This window comes from Anastrepha obliqua, chromosome 3 (assembly GCF_027943255.1).
Source record: "Anastrepha obliqua isolate idAnaObli1 chromosome 3, idAnaObli1_1.0, whole genome shotgun sequence".
In the NCBI taxonomy this organism is placed as follows: domain Eukaryota; kingdom Metazoa; phylum Arthropoda; class Insecta; order Diptera; family Tephritidae; genus Anastrepha; species Anastrepha obliqua.
The window spans coordinates 135,664,077-135,685,062 of record NC_072894.1 but is presented as its reverse complement, the minus strand read 5'-3'; the positions used below and the strand labels follow the sequence as shown (position 1 = coordinate 135,685,062).

Here is a 20,986-nt window from a genome sequence, read left to right as displayed (position 1 = left end):
ATCAGCTCCTATGCAGAATATGGTCGGATGAAAGCATGCCTGCCGATTGGAATTTAAGTGTGCTCTGCCCAATCCATAAGAAGGGCGATCCTGCAATTTGTGCCAATTACCGCGGGATTAGTCTTCTAAATATCGCCTATAAGGTTCTAGCGAGCGTATTGTGTGAAAGGCTGAAGCCCACCGTCAACCAACTGATTGGACCTTATCAGTGTGGCTTCAGACCAGGAAAGTCTACCATTGACCAAATATTTACAATACGCCAAATCTTGGAAAAGACCCATGAAAGGAGAATCGACACACACCATCTTTTCGTCGACTTCAAAGCTGCATTCGACAGTACGGAAAGGAGTTACCTGTATGCCGCTATGTCTGAATTTGGTATCCCCGCAAAACTAATACGGCTATGTAAGATGACGTTGCTCAACACCAGCAGCGCCGTCAGAATTGGGAAGGACCTCTCCGAGCCGTTTGATACCAAACGAGGTTTCAGACAGGGTGACTCGCTGTCGTGTGACTTCTTTAACCTGATGTTGGAGAGCATCGTACGAGCCGCAGAACTTAATCGCTCAGGCACAATTTTTTATAAGAGCGTACAATTGCTGGCGTATGCCGATGATATTGACATCATCGGCCTTAACAACCGCGCTGTTAGTTCTGCCTTCTCCAAACTGGATAAAGAGGCAAAGCGAATGGGTTTGGTGGTGAACGAGGACAAAACGAAGTACCTCCTGTCTTCAAACAAACAGTCGGCGCACTCGCGTATCAGCACCCACGTCACTGTAGACAGTTATAATTTTGAGGTTGTAAAAGACTTCGTGTATTTAGGAACCAGCATTAACACCGATAACAATGTCAGCCTTGAAATCCAACGTAGAATCTCTCTTGCCAACAAGTGCTACTTTGGACTAAGTAGGCAATTGAGCAGTAAAGTCCTCTCTCGACGAACAAAATTAACACTCTACAAGACTCTCATCATGCCCGTCCTAACGTATGGCGCAGAAGATTGGACGATGTCAACATCCGATGAAGCGACGCTTGGAGTGTTCGAGAGAAAGATTCTGCGTAAGATTTTTGGACCTTTGCACGTTGGCAACGGCGAATATCGCAGACGATGGAACGATGAGCTGTATGAGCTTTACGACGACATAGGCATAGCGCAGCGAATAAAGATCCAGCGGCTTCGTTGGCTGGGTCATGTCGTCCGAATGGATACAAACGCTCCGGCCTTGAAAGTATTCGATGCGGTACCAGCTGGTGGTAGCAGAGGAAGAGGAAGGCCTCCTCTGCGTTGGAAAGATCAGGTGGAGAAGGACTTGGCTTCACTTGGTGTGTCCAATTGGCGCCGGTTAGCACGAGAAAGAAACGACTGGCGCGCTTTGTTAATCTCGGCCAAAATCGCGTAAGCGGTTATCGCGCCAATTAAGAAGAAGAAGAATATGAAATGGTAGACCTGTTGGTGACCAAGGATGAGTATGTAGTATCCAATTCATAGTTGTAGCTTCTGGCTGAACGATCTGTTAACATTTCTCGATAACGTACACATAACAGGCAAACGGCGTGGAATGTGCAAATTTTAACACTAAGTTGAAAAGGCGGATAAAAATAATTTATATCTTTTTCATTAATTTTGTTTATTTACGTCTGTACCCAAAATATCACGTTTTCAGAAGTTATAAATATCCATCCATCACTTCGAACAAAGCGCCAAAATACGTTTATATATTTATGTTTTATGCTCATACATATGTATATGCTTTCTATTTATAAACATACTCTATCTAATTGGGTCAAACGTCTGCCCAAATCTTTTATTTTCGAGATAATAATTGAAATACGAGGAAATACCTTCAATTCTATCTGCCAAAATTTTAAGTGTATACTCATGCACAAACTTTGTCAACATACGACTAGTGTGAGCTAGTTTGAGAATTCGCGGCATTCAGCTTTGCATACATGCATATACATACGTATGTATGTGTATCTACATGTCACAAATAATTATTTATTATTTTTGTATTATAAAAGTAACATGAACATACATATATTAAAAGTAACATGAAATAATATATTAGGTGCTACTAAAATGTATAAAAATAAAATTCGGTAATACCACGAAAACCTCACATTCCTTGCATGCAATTTTGTAATTCTATACAATTATTTTTTCAACTTGTAACGGGTGATTTTTTAGCTGCATGAGAACAATCGATATCGATAACTATGGTTTGACAGCTGGTTTCTATTCAATAAAGGTTGGCAAGTCATCATGAAACGTTTCACGCCATAAAACGTTTCCAAATTGTCGAAATTTATTAAAAAAAAATAAATCTGTTCGCGAAGTTTATATAGCACTGGCGACATCATCGGTCCTTATTTCCTTCGAAATGGGTAAGGAGCTTAATAAATATATATGACCGAAATTAGTGTGATTTTCTTTTCATTATAATTTTGTTGCTTGCTGCTCTCATATGATTACATATCTCATTAAGTTTTACTCAAAGCGCGTGTTCAACCTTTGGTTTTTATGTTTTGTGTTCTTTTTCGTGTTTTTGTGTTTTTACTACTCTATACTAATCTAACGACTGCTTTGCGGCTTATCTGCATTTTTTATTTTCATTTTTTATTTATGTACATATATACATAGGTATATACGGCCTTTCCTTTTTCTCTGAATGGTATTTGCGTTTTGTTTAGTCTACATTTTCACACATTTCACCTTCAACTTGGCTAGGTTTCAGCGCCCTTGAATGCACTTACTTTTATCTGTGCACTTATTTATTTATTTTTCTTCAGTTAATTTTAATTAGCAATACTCTGTACACATTGTTCTATTCATGAAACCTCAAGTTAACAAAATCTTTATAAAATTGGTGCTTAAATACCCGCTCCCCCGATCATTATTATGTGGCAGCTTAATTTTTCTTTCAAAATTTCATTAGCTTCAATTCAATCACGCCCATGAGGTTCAAACGTCCTATGAACTTTCACTGACACTGGAAAACCCTACGTATCTACTGAAGCTTAAGCTAATAATTCGAAAATTCGAAATCCGAAAGTTCTTTTTTAAAGTCACGCTTGCCCTTTTCCAAGGCATTTTTACACTGGAGTAAAAGAATCGGTCAAGGCGTATTTGTTATAGGTGATGCCATCCGCATATAAGTAAAAACATACGAGCCCTGTTTTTCCTTTTTGAGTTCCATCACGTCAAATTCACCATTTTCTCCTCCACACTTGTCATTTCGGTTCCCCTCCAGAAACGCCAAAAAAGGGTACTTTACCTCGCTTAACTTTTTTCAAGCCCAATAAACTTTCATGTTTTCTTTTTTTTAATGTGTAGAGTGAAAACGTTAGATATTATTTGAATCAAAAACTATACATTTTCAATGTAAACAAATGGCAAATTAAACACACAGATGTAAACAAAAGAAATAATTTTGATGTTATTCATATTTACGGCGAAAAAATCAGCTGGTGGGCGGATGCCATCACCTGTAATAAATCCATCTTGCTTCTGTCAAGTGCTAAATTCCTGAGTTTTAATATAATTATAAAAGTATTAATCATAATCAACTGTAGTTTTAGAATCCCTCTAAATGAAAATCGTATTCAAATAGGAATATATTTCAGTGAAAGATTTCCATTTATTGTTCTAAAGCCATATGCTGATTTATCAAAAATCCATAGAAAATGTTTGGATGGATTTCTCAAATTTTTTGGTATTTTTTGAATATATTAAATCAATTGCCAACGTATTGCACGGCTTCGCATTAAATACTTGAATGGCGTATCCTTATACGTCAATCGTTTTGATTAGAGAAATAATATTTCAGTTCAATGAAAGCATAAAATCAAGAAAGTAGCCACATACACTTGGTAAAAGTAGCCAATTATCTGAGAGTATAAAAATATCGCGGATATTTATATGTTTAAATAAATAAAAAAAAACCATTTTGGTGGAATTTTTTATTTTTTTTTTATTTTCTATACTCTTCATTGAATATAATTGAAAGTGACAACCTTATTTCTAGCGCAATTTTTCTACACAGTGGTGCGCAAATTATTTCGAGCAAAAACGCAAAAAATAAACGAAAATAAATCAAGTAAAAGTCGCGCTACTAATTGTCAAATATTAAAGCGCAATCGCAATCGTTTAATTTATTTGCCTACATTTTGTTATTATGTTTTTATTTTTATAGCCGGGAGTGTGGCGTATGAGTGACATACACACATACATATATGCAATTTAATTTTGTTACGGGAAATGGCGAAAGGCGACGACGTAGACGTCAATGTCCGTAAATAGCGTCTGTTAGCAGGTCGGTCAATGTCGACGTCGATTGTGGGTCGAGCAGTCGGTCGTCTGCCTTTTGCAAACATTTGTATCGAGAGGATTGCTGATGATGTGCGTTTTTAGGTATTTTCACCATTCATTTCAGGCGCAACATTTAAGATCTACACACATACACACTTATCGATGCGCCAGATTTTCACAATTGCCTTTGTATAGGTATAAACTATGAATGCACGCCTTCGTATTTGTGATTTGACTTGCGCGTGCAACAAATCAAGTGCAGCCGGCATTTTTGTGCTATTTATTGCTGTCCCATCTGCATTTACGGACGTTAACGTATACTCTGAGAAACGCGTATTCACTTGAGTACGTGCATATGTGCATGTGAGCCTCCGCGAGTTTCGTTCTTTCTTCTCTGTGCAGATTTTCTTAATTTCCCGTCGTCGTACTTCATTTCCCAACATAATTTATTGTCTGTCAAGTGTAGTAATGAAATTTGCTGGTACTGTGTACTCTTTCTGCAGTTGTTGCATTATTTGTGTTGTTATTTTGGTGGCCAACAACTTTTTAGAGGCCATTTTTGCGTCTGCAATTGCAGCTGCCGATCAACTGGTATTTTATACTTTTTCAATGGCAAAAGGATTTTTTATTTTAACTGTTTTGAAAGCATTTACATATGTATGTATTTATTAATGCTTTGATGTTTTTGTTGTTTACTTTATCTTTAACATTTGACGAATATGAACATTCTATAAGCGTTTTGAAATTCTTAAACTTATTTTGTATTTATCTTAAAATATCTCACAAGAATAATCAATTTTATTTAACTGACAGAAATTAGTAAAATTTGTGTGCAATTAGTATTATATATGTATGTATGTATATATTTTTATAATTGGCATCTACACCCTTTGTTGGGCGGTTGGCCGAACTCCTCCGTCAATTTGGCGTGTGCGTCTTGACGTAAGTTTTTTATCAGCGACATATACAATATTTTTTTTAATTCTCAAGCTCTTAAAAAAACACCCGATATACATATATTCATGTGTAGTACAACATTTTTGTGCATGCGGGCTAACATACCCTACTTACATATTTAATAACACAAGTAATGCAAATGTTCATACACAAAAAGAACTATACCTAATTAAAAGATTCACTTTCCCCACTTCTACTGGGGCTTGGGGATCTTATCGCTGCATCACTTTACACCATGCATCCCTGAACAAATTGCAATGGTGTGACTGAATACTGAATTCTAACTGATTGGCACGGAACAACTGCGTAATTAAAAATACCATTTATCTATGGCACGAATACTCATTTTAAATACATTTACGCTCAAAATAATGGCATCAAAGGCCATACATATACGGGGAATACTGCTGGAGTGACAGTCGTTGGCCGGATATGAATCTGGCTCGTTCCGGTAATGTTGAAGAATCATAGTGAAGAACCCATCACTTGCCCTTCCTAAATCCGTTCCGTTTTTACCACTTTTGTTTTGCTTACTTTTTCTCGAAGTTCAGCTGACTAATAGTTTGACCTTCAGAAGGCCATTAAAGGTGCAGAGTCGCATGAATCATGTGAAGTTTTACAACAGTTTGTGGCTGTAATAGTTTATCTTAAATCACAAAAAACAATGAATGCGATCGCAGGGTTTTAATGATTTGTTTACAACAGTGAGAGTTCGGTATAACGTTGGAAAGCTTCTCGCTAAATAGTTGGTGGTCGTTGACATTTGTCACTTGCGAACTTCTTCTATAATTAGTATCGACAGCCACACTTCGTATGTAGAAATTATGACTTTATTATTTTACTAGCAAACCCGGCCCCCTTCGCTGGGCACACTAAAATAGAATAGATATGGCTTAGAACAGAAAATATATGGTTTTCATATTATTTATTTCTTTATTCTTTATTCAAGCGCTTTGGCATAAACAATATTTTTTGTTTTTCTATTTGTTTTTGAGTAAATATAAAATATAAATTGAAAATCAGGAAAAAAGAAGATTGTTTTTAAATTTCAAATCAACGCATATGAATAAACAATCGTCTTTTTTCCTGATCATCCATGAATTTTCAATTTATATGTTTTATTAAGCATTGGAGCTTTTTTAACCATTATCCATTTATATTTTTCAAAAAAAAAAAAAAAACGAAAAAAATTGTTTTTTCCACGAACACATAATTTCATTCGGATTTCACATTAAATTCTCAAATTTCGTAAGAAATTATTCACTGTTCCAAAATCCACTCCAAAAAAATTCACAAACAATTTTTACATGTTGCACTTACGTTTTTTCCTTATGGCATCCAAATCAGAAAGAAATATTGACACATTGTAACTCACACTGTCAATTTGACAGTTCAGTTCCGCCCCAAGCGTTAAAAAAGTAAGCGACATTATGGCTGGCTCAAAAGAACGCTGTACCCGTTGCCACTGCTCCGAATTACAACCAAACTTTACGAAACCCATTTTCAATACTTACTTAACAATGTGCATAAGTTTGGTTTAATTCGGTGCAAAGACACGGCGGGTCCACGTTTTGGCATATATTTCGAGACCCTAGTCATCAATAGGTATGAAAATTACCCCGTATTAAAGCACTTATCAACAGCTTTCATTAGATACCCATATTGTACATACACAACCAAAGGTTACCCGGGTCCACGTTTTGACCTATATCTCAAGACCCCAGTCACGTAGCGGCATGAAAAATACTCTGTACTAAGGCATTCACGAACAGCTTCAATTTGATATCCATATTGTACAAACAGATTCTAGGCTCCACGTTTTGGTCTCTATCTCGAGGCCCTAGTCACGGAGCGGCATGAAAAATACTCTGAACTAAAGCATTCACCAACAGCTTCCATTTGATACCCATATTGTACATACACATCCGAAGGTTACCCGGGTCCACGTTTTGACCTATATCTCGAGACCCTATCTACCAATAGGTATTCAAACTATACGGAAATCATCTTCAAAACCTACTTAACAATGTGTGTAAGTTTGGTTTAATTCGGTTCAGAGACACGGCGGGTCCACGTTTTGGCATATATTTAGAGACCCTTGTCATCAATAGGTATGAAAATTACCCCGTATTAAAGCACTTATCAACAGCTTTCATTTGATATCCATATTGTACAAACACATTCTGAACTAAAGCATTCACCAACAGCTTCCATTTGATACCCATATTGTACATACACATCCGAAGGTTACCCGGGTCCACGTTTTGACCTATATCTCGAGACCCTATCTACCAATAGGTATCCAAACTATACGGAAACCATCTTCAATACCTCCTTAACAATGTGTGTAAGTTTGGTTTAATTCGGTGCAAAGACACGACGGGTCCAAGTTTTGGCATATATTTCGAGACCCTAGTCATCAATAGGTATGAAAATTACCCCTTATTAAAGCACTTATCAACAGCTTTCATTTGATACCCATATTGTACATACACAACCAAAGGTTACCCGGGTCCACGTTTTGACTTATATCTCGAGACCCCAGTCACGGAGCGGCATGAAAAATACTCTGTACTAAAGCATTCACCAACAGCTTCAATTTGATACCTATATTGTACATACACATCCGAAGGTTATCCGGGACCACGTTTTGACCTATATCTCGAGCCCTATCCACCAATAGGTATCCAAACTATACGGAAACCATCTTCAATACCTTCTTAACAATGTGTGTAAGTTTGGTTTAATTCGGTGCAGACACGGCCGGTTAGCGAACACACACAAAAAGTTGACTTTATTTTATATATAAGATTTTTTTCAGTTTGTGTCCGAAAAATCCAAATATCTTACGGAACCATTTTTTTCCAAAATAAAATGTAATCCATGTTACTCCTGGATAATGTAGTTTTCGAATGGTGAAAGAATTTTTAAAATCGGTCCAGTAGTTTTTGAGCCTATTCGTTACAAACAAACAAACAAACAAACGAACAAACAAAGTTTTCCTCTTTATAATATTATTATATTATTTTATAAATTTTGTTTATGCATTTTTTTTTTATTAATTTTGTATATAGGTATATATATATATATTTAAATCTTGCTAAATTCATTCATTTATTCAAAATGTTGCGCCAATTGCCTTTGCATTGCCCATTGGTGTCCGTCAATGTCCGGGACTCAGCGCCATACATTAAGACCGGGAGGATGAGTGATTGATAGAGCTTTTTTCGTGCAATGAGAGAGGGCTCTGCTTTAAAAATTATTAAAAAAATTAAATACAATTCTCGTCAAGCTGCTGACTTTCGTTATTTAATAGCTATATTTAGTACGTATGTATGTCTAAATTATAATTTTTTTCGTTGAGATCTAAAGCTATATGAATTGATCTAAATAAGAAAATCAAGAGCTCTGTCATAAATTAAAACTAATATAATTATTTAATTAAATTTCTGATTTAATTCATTGGTACTAAAAAGTATAAGAAAATCTTCTAGGTTCGCTTAGATTTTAAGCCGCATACAAATAGTTTTTAAATATGTAGTTTTTTTTATTTTAATTACTGACAAGCACTCATAAGATTCAGAGCGAAAAACGCGAGTGTAAGTTTCTCAAAAGTATTGTGTCGTGCACTGAATATTGCACAGTAACTTAATGTTATTAAGTAATAAATACAGCTTCACTGTATTTTGTCACGTTTTGAACTTCTGTAAGACTTTTCTGGAGGTTCTAATTGCCATGTGGATTAAACACCGGCTGGTGATTAAATATACGAGCGCGTGTGAATTTAACTGGTGTAACCTGCAGGCTTGTAAAAATCATGTTTAAGAAATTGCTTGAATTTTAATAAGCCGTTAAGTTGTTAATGGAAAAAATACTGAAGGTATTGGTATTCAATGTGTTTGGTTAATTGTAGTTGTGTTCAAAAATAATATTGAATAGTGCATAAGTGTACATTTATGTTAAGAGTATTTGAAAAGGAATTTGTGCCGTCTATACGAGTATTTCCATAGACTACTTTGTTGCTTAACATCTGAGATGCCACTACTCATCTTCAAACTGCAAATTTCATGACTTACTCTATCTATTTATATCTGCCTAAAACTTTGCACACAATGTGTATATGCACATACATATGTAACTACTATATATTTTAAATGTTGCTATTTATCGTTTGTGATTATTGCCACTTGCTTTCGAAACTGATCGCATCAATCCTAACGCCAAATGGGTTTTTCACATGCCGCCATGCCATATCTGTCACTTGTTGATGAATGCTGTCATTTTATGTCATCTACAGCATCTCTGCACAGTAACGAAAACAATGAAAAAGTGCCGTCTGTGTCGTTATACGATTGTCATTTAACCACAATTGTTGTGTTATAAAAGTACACAAACTCGCATTCTATAATATGTATTGGTGGGTACTACAAAATATTTACATACAAATGTTGCAGTCACATTACGGTGCTTACGTGATTGTGATCAGTCGATTGGAAATTTCGAAATTCCACGTACATATGTAAGTATGCATGTATATGGTATGTGAAGTATGCGCTTCACACATGTAAATAATCAGGTAAAAATCTTATTGAGTTCAGAATCAGAATTAACGTTTCGCAATTAAAGCATTTTCAAGCAATTTCTATTTCTATAAATGCAATTGTGTGCCTTAAAAACTCTTTGCTCGCGCAGTTTGACATCAACGTGGTTTTCTATGTTTAACTACACGCGTGTGTCTGTACGTGGTCACCAGCCAGTTGCTTTTAGTTTTATTGTTATACAGCTAATAATTACTGTTATATAACTTTATTAGGTATTCGTTTGAAAACTTAAGTGGTTTTAATAGTTCCAACTATTATTTATCATATAACACTAACACATGCGCTGAAAAGTCGCGGGCCTAACAAAGAAAACACTTTTTTTCCATTAAGAACAACGCAATCATTCCAGCGCCGCTCTAACATTTCAATACCACTTTTGCAGAACGATTTATCTTTTGCCTCAAAATGGGCCTCCGTATCAGCGATTACCTCTTTATTCGAGTGAAATTTTCATACCGGCGATCATTTTTTTTAGGTCTGCGAAAAGCCAGTAGTCGCTGGAAGCAAAATCTGGCAAATACGGTGTTTGTGCGAGTAATTCGAAATCCAGTTCATGTAGTTTTGCCACTGTTTTGAATCATCAACACCAACTTCGAACAGAGCTTTCTCATAGTCAAATGCTCATGCAATTTAAAACCAACAACTTCTTTTGATATCCTTACGATGCCAGCTAAGTTACGCAACTTCACTTTTCGGTCATTCGAAACGATTTTGTGGATGTTTTTATATGTTTTCTGCTGTTATCGTCTCATTTGAAAGTCAGCTGCGTTGTGGATCATCGTTGTCCCTAGGACCACTTTTGTTGGCAGCATAAACATTGCCCGTGTGTGAGGAATGCAGCTGCAGGGACGTTTCTTTGCCAGATATAAATCCGGGTCATTCCGCTAACGTAGACCCGACTGAACGCCTGTCGTTTTTGCGAGCTAGGCAAAACATTCTCTGCGAATATGCAGATCTCTTACAAGACGAAGACTCCCTCACATATAGGTGGTGTGATTCTGTTTCCATTGGAAATATGGAACAAAAAGCCCGAAAAAGTGTTAAAGTTCTTTAGAAGCCTTCAGTTATGGGCTCGCAATGAGAGTCGCGGATCACTATGGCCGAATAAAAATAGAACACCAGCTGGAATTTGAAAAAAAAAACTAATAAAAAACTAAAATATAATTGTCTATGCTTACATTTCCTTTATTTGATGTAAACACCCGCTAAATTTTTCGTATTCAACATTTCGCCTACTTCTTCAAGATTCCTTATGATGCAAAATGATTTCGCCCCTGTGCTGCTGCCATAGCTGTTGTTTGAAGTTATCATTGGCATACATATAAGTTGGTTTTGTTTTTATTATGGAGAAAAACTATCTGCTTATTTTTTCATTCACAATATTTTTCTTTATTTTTCACACTCCACACTTTCCCCTTGATCCCAATGGTGTCTCAAGTGTATATGTCTGGCTGCTTATATTCAACATTACGCAAAGTGATTATTGCGCCAGCTTTTAGCTCCGTACTGTATAATCTAATAGCCTACTACTCCAGAGATTTTTCTCGCTTACCGCATATGTAAGTTTGTATGCATATAAGTAAGTCTGTGCAAATGCATGTGGTGGTCTTTCGAAAGCCACATTGGAGTAGCTAACTACTGTAATAAACAACTGCGAAATTATATATACCTATTTAGGTACGTACGTATGTACATATTTAGCTAAGCTGATTTAAGTGGCAACTACATGCATGCGCTACAACCGCCTCTTTCTTCGCCACATATGGACACAAATGGCATACCAGCCTGTCTATCAGGCAGGCGTGACATACATACATATATACTTCTAGCTTGTCAATCCACTCCACTTCCATTAGTGCTTGCAAGCTTTTTTTTATCTCTTGAAAATACTTATATTACTTGGATTATATATTTTTACCTTTTGGTTGGTCGTGGTAGTCTGCGCGCACATTTTTTACACGCCTAAATGCCGCAACCTATCTAAAGAGGCGACCATGCATAGATTCTGTCCAAGTCCCTTGCGAGTGGATACGCATTCACAAAAACTTCTATATAATGCAAAGGGAACTTATTATTAGGGTCCCGTTTTTCACCAATTTGAAAGCAGTCACGAAATCGTGATAGGTGTGCACACTAAAAAAACCTCTTTTGCTTGTTTCATTTTGTTGTGGGTTACAGAGTGTTAGCATTGGAAGTCAGCAAATAGAATATTCCGTACCTTTTACATCTTTGATAAAGGCGAAAATGCAAGCCAGGGCGCTGAAGTTGAGAATGGTGTTTATGGTGCCGATACTGCAGCAGCTAATTACGTGCAACTTTGGTTTCGTCGATTCCGTTCAGGTATTTTTGATGTTAAAGAAAATATCGATAAAATTAAAATTAAATTAAATTGAAGTTGACAGAACTCAAGAAGAATTTGAGAAATAAAAAGGTTAGAAAACGGTATACCGAAAAAATGTTCCTAAAAATTGTGAATTTTTTATAGAAATTGGACGAAGGTGTAAAATTTTTGCACAAAGTTTAAAACCTGGATATATTTGGTTTTTGTTGAAGAATAAAATCTATTTTTATAAAAATCTAATTCAAATTTAGTTGAAAAAAAAACAGTCGAAATAGATCAATATGTGGTGAAGATACAATCACGCATAAACCAGCTCGAATACAATGGCCAAACAAAAAACTATTTCTCTCGAATCAATAAAACGGCGCAGTTAAATTGAAAAATTCCCCATCTATTTGAGTACAGTCGTATTTAGTATTTTCTCAACCTAGTATTTTCTCAACCTTAGTATTTTCTCAACCTCAACATATGTATAAATTTATGTACGAGTATACACACAAACTTGCCAAATTAAATCATATGCTATATTACATACGAGTATAAAAAAACGTCCCTGGTCAACGCATCACAAAACAAGTACAAAAATCACAAAACATAAATTATGACATCCGTTGTCCCACTACGGTTTATTTTTTTTTTTCAACCACTCGACATTTGCCAGTTATAAATTTCAATTTGTAAACGCAGTTAGTTAAATGCTAAATTTAACTGCTTTTATGCTTAAAATAAATTCTTGAAAAGTAAAAATAAAATATTTATTTAAACGCACAAAGCATCAACGCCAACAATGCATAATTTTTAGTACCCGTGAATGACTAAAAGTCAGCGGCTTTACTGTCTATGAGTGAGCTTCTATCTTTCGATGTTCAACAAAACAACTTAAGTTGACTTAACACTTTCTATGTTTTGGTCACCAAATTGATGAGTTCTAATGCAATATATAAACATTTAACCATACGTAGACCCAGCTTAGCAAGCCGATTTAGTAAAACTGCATTACAAATAATAAGAGAGATATGGTTTGTGGAGTTAAAAGCAAAATCTGCTAAAGTCAGATAAGTTATTTAGTTAAAAGTCCATGGGTATGCCCGTACATAAGTCAGCACTATGGGGCAATCCATTAGTGGTCGGTGTCTGAGATTGAACGGCGGACAGCCGCCTGAATGTCGTTGTGGCATTGAGTTTAGTGCAAAATGTTACTGCACTCTTGGCATGGCATGCAACACCCCTTGTTGTGCATGCTCGAGATAACAAGAAGTATAATTTGTGATGTGTAAACTGTATGCATGCATGTGTATATTAGTATGCACATACATACATATATGCATCTGTGTAAAATACACACAAAATAACGCTATTGAAATCAGATGCAACAACTGTAGCAGTTGAACGAAAAGTAAGTGATTTTCATACACATTTGCTGCGATCGCTTCGAATATAGAAAAAATGCGTAAAATAGTTTTTTATTTATTTATTTTTTTTTTTTTCTAATTTTTTTTTCTTAATTTTTTTTTGCTAGTATGTATTTCCGTACACCAGATAAAGAACGCTTCTTTATTACTAGCAGGACGGGAGCAGCTACAAAAACGAGAGTCTACGTGGCTTTCGTGCATGCGCAATCAGCGTGACCGTCACAGTGTGACTCTAAAAGTAGTTACACGAGTATTTTTAATCCCACCTATTTTGACAGATATACATACTTACATATTGGTTTACATTAACTTGTTTTCACTTCTTGCATGTATGTACAGCTGTTGTCCTTGATGCTATAATCACTTATAGTCGTCCATCGACTGTTTGCACATGCATATATACAAATATTAAATAAAATTTATTTTCTTTTTTTTTTGTTTTCATTTGCGAAAAGTTATGACTTTATAGGCAGCCTCTTACAATAAAAGTATATTTATATAGTTTTCTTCATCTACTTTTGTTTTCTCGCCATTGCGCTGCATTATTTCTCTTAATTGATAACACAGATCTACAAAATAATTTTTTTTTTATTTTTTTATGAGCTGACCTAGAGCCCAGAATCGCAACGATATCTTCATTGTTTATTTTTTAAATAAAAAATCTAAAATAATTTATGCACTCAATAAAATAAAGTTTGAACGCTAAATGAGTTCTTGGAGGCAAAGCCACTTTACAACTTAATTTATACCATTCACTTATTTTATATTAATTCTTAGCCTTCGACGACACATCGATCGATCCCACAACAGTTGGTTCTAGGTTATAGAAACGAAGGGATTTATATCTGCAATGTTTGACGCAACTTGCCACAAATTTTGCCTCTCCAATGGCGGCCACTGTCACCTGGTACAAGTCCGTTCCAATCGTAGGAAAATGTCAATATGTACCCTACAAGCATATATGCGTTGCGCTATTAATGTCAAGTAACTTAATCTCTGAGTATTTGCTCTCAAAGAGAAAAATATCAAAAAAAAAGGACATGAACGCAAAACCAATTTGCAAGTTCTACGAACAGCTGTTTAAATTGTTGGCGGGAAAAGTCACAATTTTTTTCTAGTTGAGCTACCTCGTATTAAATTAAAAACACAAAAACAAATAAAATGCAAAATAACAAGTTAGGCATCACATGATTTTATTTTGCACACAGTAATTCTTCCATTTCATCATCGCTGTCAGATGAAGAACATTTCATTAGCAATTGTATTGTTATGCCAATCAGCTTTCTTCATATTTTCCTTGCTTCTATGCATGTACTCGTATGTATGTAAATACATTGCCAAATTAGTTAATAACAAAGAAGTAGAAGCATACAACACAAAAATACCCTGAATGTTTTCGATTCGTGTTTCGAAAACTGCAGCAACGGTGACGGGATGCTGTGGTTCGGAATTAAATACATACCTCTATATCATTGGCCGACTCCCATTTAATATGTGACTTCAAACACACTATAAATTTTATCTAAAATATAGTATATTTACGTACCTTTTCCATTTTAATCACCATTTTTTTTACTTAGAACTTTGACTCAATTCGCAAATTAGAATTAATTCGTGTTAATTTTTATTTTGCGATCAGCTGTTTTTCTCATTTGCGAATTCTTACAAGTAAAAATTTCTCCAGTAAAAACTTGCAAGTTCCGCTCAAAATGAAATGTCATTTTGCACTCTCTCAGTTTCCCCTACTTGGAAAGTTTTTTTTGTATACATACATGAGCACCAAATGACATGTTACGAATTATTTGCTTCATGAAGAAAGTTTTATTTACTATTTACTGGTCGTTAAACTTGTCTATCAATAAGCGTCATACCCTAGAAGAAGATGAAGAACTCTAACAAATTAACAAAAATGCCCGCTGAGTCCTGAGTGTTGTGGACAGGTGCGAAAAGCGCAATATCCTTTTATAAAAATACGAATGCTGACATATCATACTTATCTTGGTAATGCGAAAATTTATACATACACACGCATACGAGTATGTTGTTGTGCAGTTTATCTTCCAATGTATTATCATTATCAAATGAGTATTAAGCTGAGATATTGAACTGAGAGCACCAACGGAATTTCACTAGCCAACAATAAATTTACGTTTCGCACTTTTTTCTAGGCCAGAATAAGTAAATGTGATAAAAACAATATTAAACGTGTGCAGATGGCTGATAAATGGCGTTGTAGATTTCACAAACAAAGAAATACATATATACATATGTATGTGTGTATATAAATATGGATGCTCACGGGATTTCGGGATCGGTGATATAAATGTTGTATGTTTGCGGATGGCAATATGCATAATTTACTTCTACAAAAAATGAGTTAACAATTTTAAAACCAAAAATTGATTTTTATTTCTAAATAAGAATGTGGGGCAGTCTTTCAATAAAAAAAAACGAAAATTATGAATACAAATTTTCTAGATTAAGCTTAGTTTTCGAAATATAGAGATTTTTAATTGTTAATATCTAGAGTGTTTTTGATAAGGGTATGTATTTGAATATTTTCTATGTGAATTTTGGATTAACAGTTTGGTGGGCTCACAATGCCACCGGCAACAAATTCAAAAAATAATAAAAATAACAGATCTGCAAATTTACAGAAGGTTTAGAGGAGATATAAAATATTATCGTATATCTCTAACACAAATGAAATTGTGTAATGTTTTGTTTCTTGATTAAAAAAAGATAAATAAATAAAATAATTAAAATTTTATTAAAGGGATGGTGCTTAAATGACGTCGTTCATCATATGTGTAATAAAATAATAATAATAATAATGTTTACTAAAAAATATTATTTTTGCAAGTAATTTATTTTATTAATATAATATTTTATTTTATTAAATTATTTATTCTTTTATTATTATTTTATATTTGTTAATTTAAAAACAAGCTATAATTTCTTTTACATATGTACTGTGAGCGTCAAAAGAAAGTGTACACCACATATTGAAAAGTTTTGACTATATTTTTATTTATTTTATAAAGGTTCAAACTTTGTTCAAAATTTGTCAGAATTCGGCAATTTTCATCAAAATTTCTAACTTATTTCTGAAAAAATTTCAAGTATGAAATTTTACAGCGCATTAAATATTTGTATGGTCAAAACTCACACACCATTTAATGCCTACTCCACATTGTTTTATATTGAAGAAAGCACCCAACACTGTTAGCAGCAATAATTTTTTTTTTTTTTTAACTTGTTAGGTGTTTAAAAAGTTTGAAATTTAAATAGCGCAAACTTATCAATTTGTGGTGTACGCAGTGTGTGAATCGTACGTATGTACATCCACTCATATTCTCACATTCATTTCAAAGGTACTTAACCGAAACTAACTACCCAGATTTAAATTCCCACCCACTAGACTTATAACTCAACAGTTATAGTAACTGGCATTTTCAGTATCTTCACCGGAAATCGATATCTATTATCAATTATCTAAATACCATTTGTTATTTCTTAAGTAGCCAGGATCCGCCATACGGATATTAGTCTGATGAATTAATAACTTCTGGCGACTTTCCTGTCACTACCAACTGTCTTCTCGTCAATTCGCTCCTTCGTTTCCTTTTTCCCTTCATTGACATCAACATTGAAACATTCATTTATTCATTTATGCCCTCGACTGACAGACAGTGTTGTTGTTCTACCCACATTGAAATGTCGCCAGTAGGCGCATCACCTTTCTATGCATCCCATATGCGCACATTGCACCTCTACCTTTGTAAGGTTTTTGACCGCAACGTGTCATGTTTTGTTTTATTTTCTCTATTCGCGTGTCTGCCACACACACCGATATACATAAATCTGTATGTAGTTAGCTTCACTTGTTTCGCCATTTATTTTCCTATTTTTATGACTTGCCTTTTTTATGGCTGTTTACTTTTAATATTCTCGATTGCATTATTTTCTTTCATTCCATTAAAAATTGCCATTGTATTCGCATATATGTATGTACATACACATGTTATGCCTACGTACATAAGTGCATACCTACGTACTATATATGTATTTTTTTGTAAATATTTACTCACAATTTCTCACTTATTTACTATACTCGCTCGTGTTATGTCTCTATTGGCTGTTGTAAAAGGATGTTTTCAGTATTATTGAAAAATGTTGTCAAATGCTAATTTTTGTGTTTAATTAAAGAAAAAATTTTAAATAGAAAATTATTCCAATCCATTAAAAGTTCATTTAATTTTCACTTCGCATTTAAAATGAGTCAAATAATGTTAATGTGTCAGTGTTAATCACTTAAAAGCCTGTCATCATACGAATAAGTACAAGTACAAGTAACACAAAATCAGCTGATATTTGTTTGCACTGAGTATTTTAAAGGCAAATAAGTCATATGATAACGTCACGGGATGTAGTAGGTATTATATTATAATACATACACGCCTGCTTTCTGCCGCATCTGCTGATAGACAGACGCTACAAACACTTGTAAGACCGACCTCCAACTGAATACTTTGGAGTGGCCTTAACAAATAAGTCTATCAGATGGTGTAAATACTTTGTGAATAATAGAAGAAATATTTAATATCTTTCAACTAAATTTTACATTTTTTGTAGCTACTAGTATATACATATAGGTATAGTAAGTAGTACACCTTTTATTGTGCGTTTGGCCGTATTTCTTCTACTATTGGTGGTGAGCGTTTTGACGTTGTTTGGAGTTTGCTCATCTAACCCATGGTCCTTATCGAGAAAACGTTTAATAAACTTTCCTTTTATGTTATATTATATTATATCTACCCACGAAGAACATTTAGTGAGGTAATACTGTAACTTTTAATTGTGAAATCTTCTCTTTACTATTTATTACTAAATGAATTAATTTCATGCTTTCTTCTCTTTACTGTTTATTATTAAATGCATTAATTTCATGCTTTTTCAATTTAAATATTAATGTTGTAGTATTACACGTATTTTATTCTTAATATATTCTCCGTGCAATTTCATGAAATTTAGTAATTTTTCTATTTTGATTACTTGTTTTTGAGTGAGTGAGTTTCTTACTACCACTACTCAATTCGCTCTCATCCGTGTTCGTGCATAATTTTTTCTCTTAATGTGTACGAGTATTTGTTTTCTCTATATACTGTACATTTTTTTTATTGTTTTTGTTATTAAACTCCTGTTTTGTTACTGTAGCGCGGATCTGCATATGTAAGACCTCCACACCAATTTTGCGTAAATATTGGTTAGTCATTCTGCTGTTGACTGTTGACCATCAGGCAGCTGCTGTTGATTCTCTTTGTTATTTATGAAAATGTTGAAAACGTAGTGAGGCTCGCCTTTGTATCGTATCGATAAGCTACACTCTAGTAGACCCCATTAGGGGACGAGTCAGCAGTCAACAGACAATAGATTCAGTTAGTGAGTTTAATGCGTCGCAGTTGTCCATATGTATATCATTGCACTGAAATTGGCCCAGCCTAAGGCAACATTTTTTCTATTGTTTTTTGTCTTTAAACTTCTTTGTTTTTATTTTGAATTATTTTAGGTGTTTTGTGTGTTTGCAAGAATGATGGAATAGTTTCAGTACACCGTGGTTTGTTGGTAGTTCGCTTATTTATTATTATTATTTTTTTATTAATTATTTACATGACTATCCCTTTACGGATGTCGAAAAAGTATTGCCAATTGAATTTTATAGTTATTATATAGCACAAAAATACAATTTTAAGTAATTTTCTTTGTTTTATTTTTGAATATTCACAGAATCTTGGATCGAACTGAGCAGTGCCGCTACAATGGCTGGCGTTAAAAGCCCTGATAGAATCACACCATTACCCTTCTCAAGTGGCGAAGAGTATTTACGTCTATTGCGTGAGGCGCAACGTGAATCAAATCAGTCCAGTCGTGTTGTCTCACTGGCCAGTTCGCGTCGTGATACACCCAGGGATAGGTAAGTAAAAGTAAATAAATCACTAAATCCATGCTTTAAATCATTTTACACAGTCCCAAATCACCACCGAATAGCCCGAATACTGAGCTCACGCCGGATGAAGATCTCAAGAATGTTTACATAAATTATTGGAATAAGGTTTGTAGCATTGCAGAAACTTAACGAAATTATTAATGATAAATCTAAATACACCATTATATTTGTTGTAGGAGGGCAATAGTCACAAAGACACCGACTGGCTGGATGAATGGAATAGCCGGCCAGATCAACAACCACCTAAGTATGTATATGAAAAAGTATTACAAAAAAACCCCCTGGCTTCTACGATAAAATAGAGTAAGGTATATCCATGTTTCCATGTATGTATGTATGTACATGCATATAGTTATATATCCGATTACATATATAATTTGCGCGTACATCCTTTGTTAGATGTATGGCTGGATTCCTCTTCGAATTTTTGATGTGCGTCTTGTCATTGTTTCACAAATGGAGGTATCTACAGTTTTATGTTGCCTCCAAACGGCTGATGGTTTTTTATGAGGAAATTTTTCATGAGAGAGATCACTCGGAGGCTTGCCTTTGACTGCCGCTGGGCGACCACTATTATAAAAAAGTTTCTATCTTCTGTATTTTATGGCTAGTGGGACTCGAGTTCGATTACTCCTACTTTTAAGAAAGCTTTAAAGGAAAATACAAGTTTGCCTTCATGAATAAGCTACGCGTATATCCAATTTACATAAATGCTCTTCGTGTTCTAAAAATCTGTTGGGAATTATTAGCTCTTATAAACGTCACTTTTCGAAATATTTCACCATTTACTTCTTCTGTGTTTTCGATGAAATAAATAAATTAAATATTTATGTCAATTTTGACGCGCCCTCCATTTTATTATGGACACTCAATTTTAATTAGCTTCAAGGCGTACAAAAAAACGATTACCACGCAGCAGACAATAGCAAAGCCTAGCAAGCGAGTTCATGTTGTTATGAAAAGAACTTTATTTGTGGGATAGTCTGAATATGCGTTGTTGTTGTAGCAGGTAATATGTGTAACAGCTGTTGTTTTAACAGCACTACATTTTTGGTATGTCTTGAAAAATGCAGCGATGATGCTTAGCCGTATATAACCCACTGGTTGTTTGCCTTAAATACTTTAAACACGACTTACATAAAACTGCTTTCATAATAAAGCAAATAAAAATATTAAAAGTTACCTTAAAAAACTATTACTGGTACTTACTATATCATCAAAACGACGCATTAGTGCTACTTGGGGAGAGCCAGTCTGGTACTTCAACCATTTCTTACTCGATTTGAGTTGAACATTTGTAGCATATAATTTTCAGATTCAATTTCTAATTAATTTATTATTAATTTCCAATTAATT

The 20,986-nt window shown here is 34.5% G+C and overlaps 1 protein-coding gene across 3 annotated transcripts in view; it reads left to right on the top strand.

Moving 5' to 3' along the window:
- Positions 1-20,986, top strand: part of LOC129240650 (BCL2/adenovirus E1B 19 kDa protein-interacting protein 3) — a 48,693-nt gene that overhangs the window by 17,287 nt on the left and 10,420 nt on the right. Inside the window, exons 1-4 of one of the 3 annotated variants that reach the window (XM_054876579.1) lie at positions 19,169-19,248; positions 19,411-19,597; positions 19,651-19,735; positions 19,807-19,877. In XM_054876579.1, coding sequence (XP_054732554.1) covers positions 19,443-19,597; positions 19,651-19,735; positions 19,807-19,877 — 311 coding nt within the window. In that variant the 5' untranslated portion in view covers positions 19,169-19,248; positions 19,411-19,442. Of the gene's footprint in view, positions 1-19,168; positions 19,249-19,410; positions 19,598-19,650; positions 19,736-19,806; positions 19,878-20,986 lie in introns of those variants that run through there. The other 2 variants (XM_054876578.1, XM_054876577.1) reach the window with 2 other exon arrangements.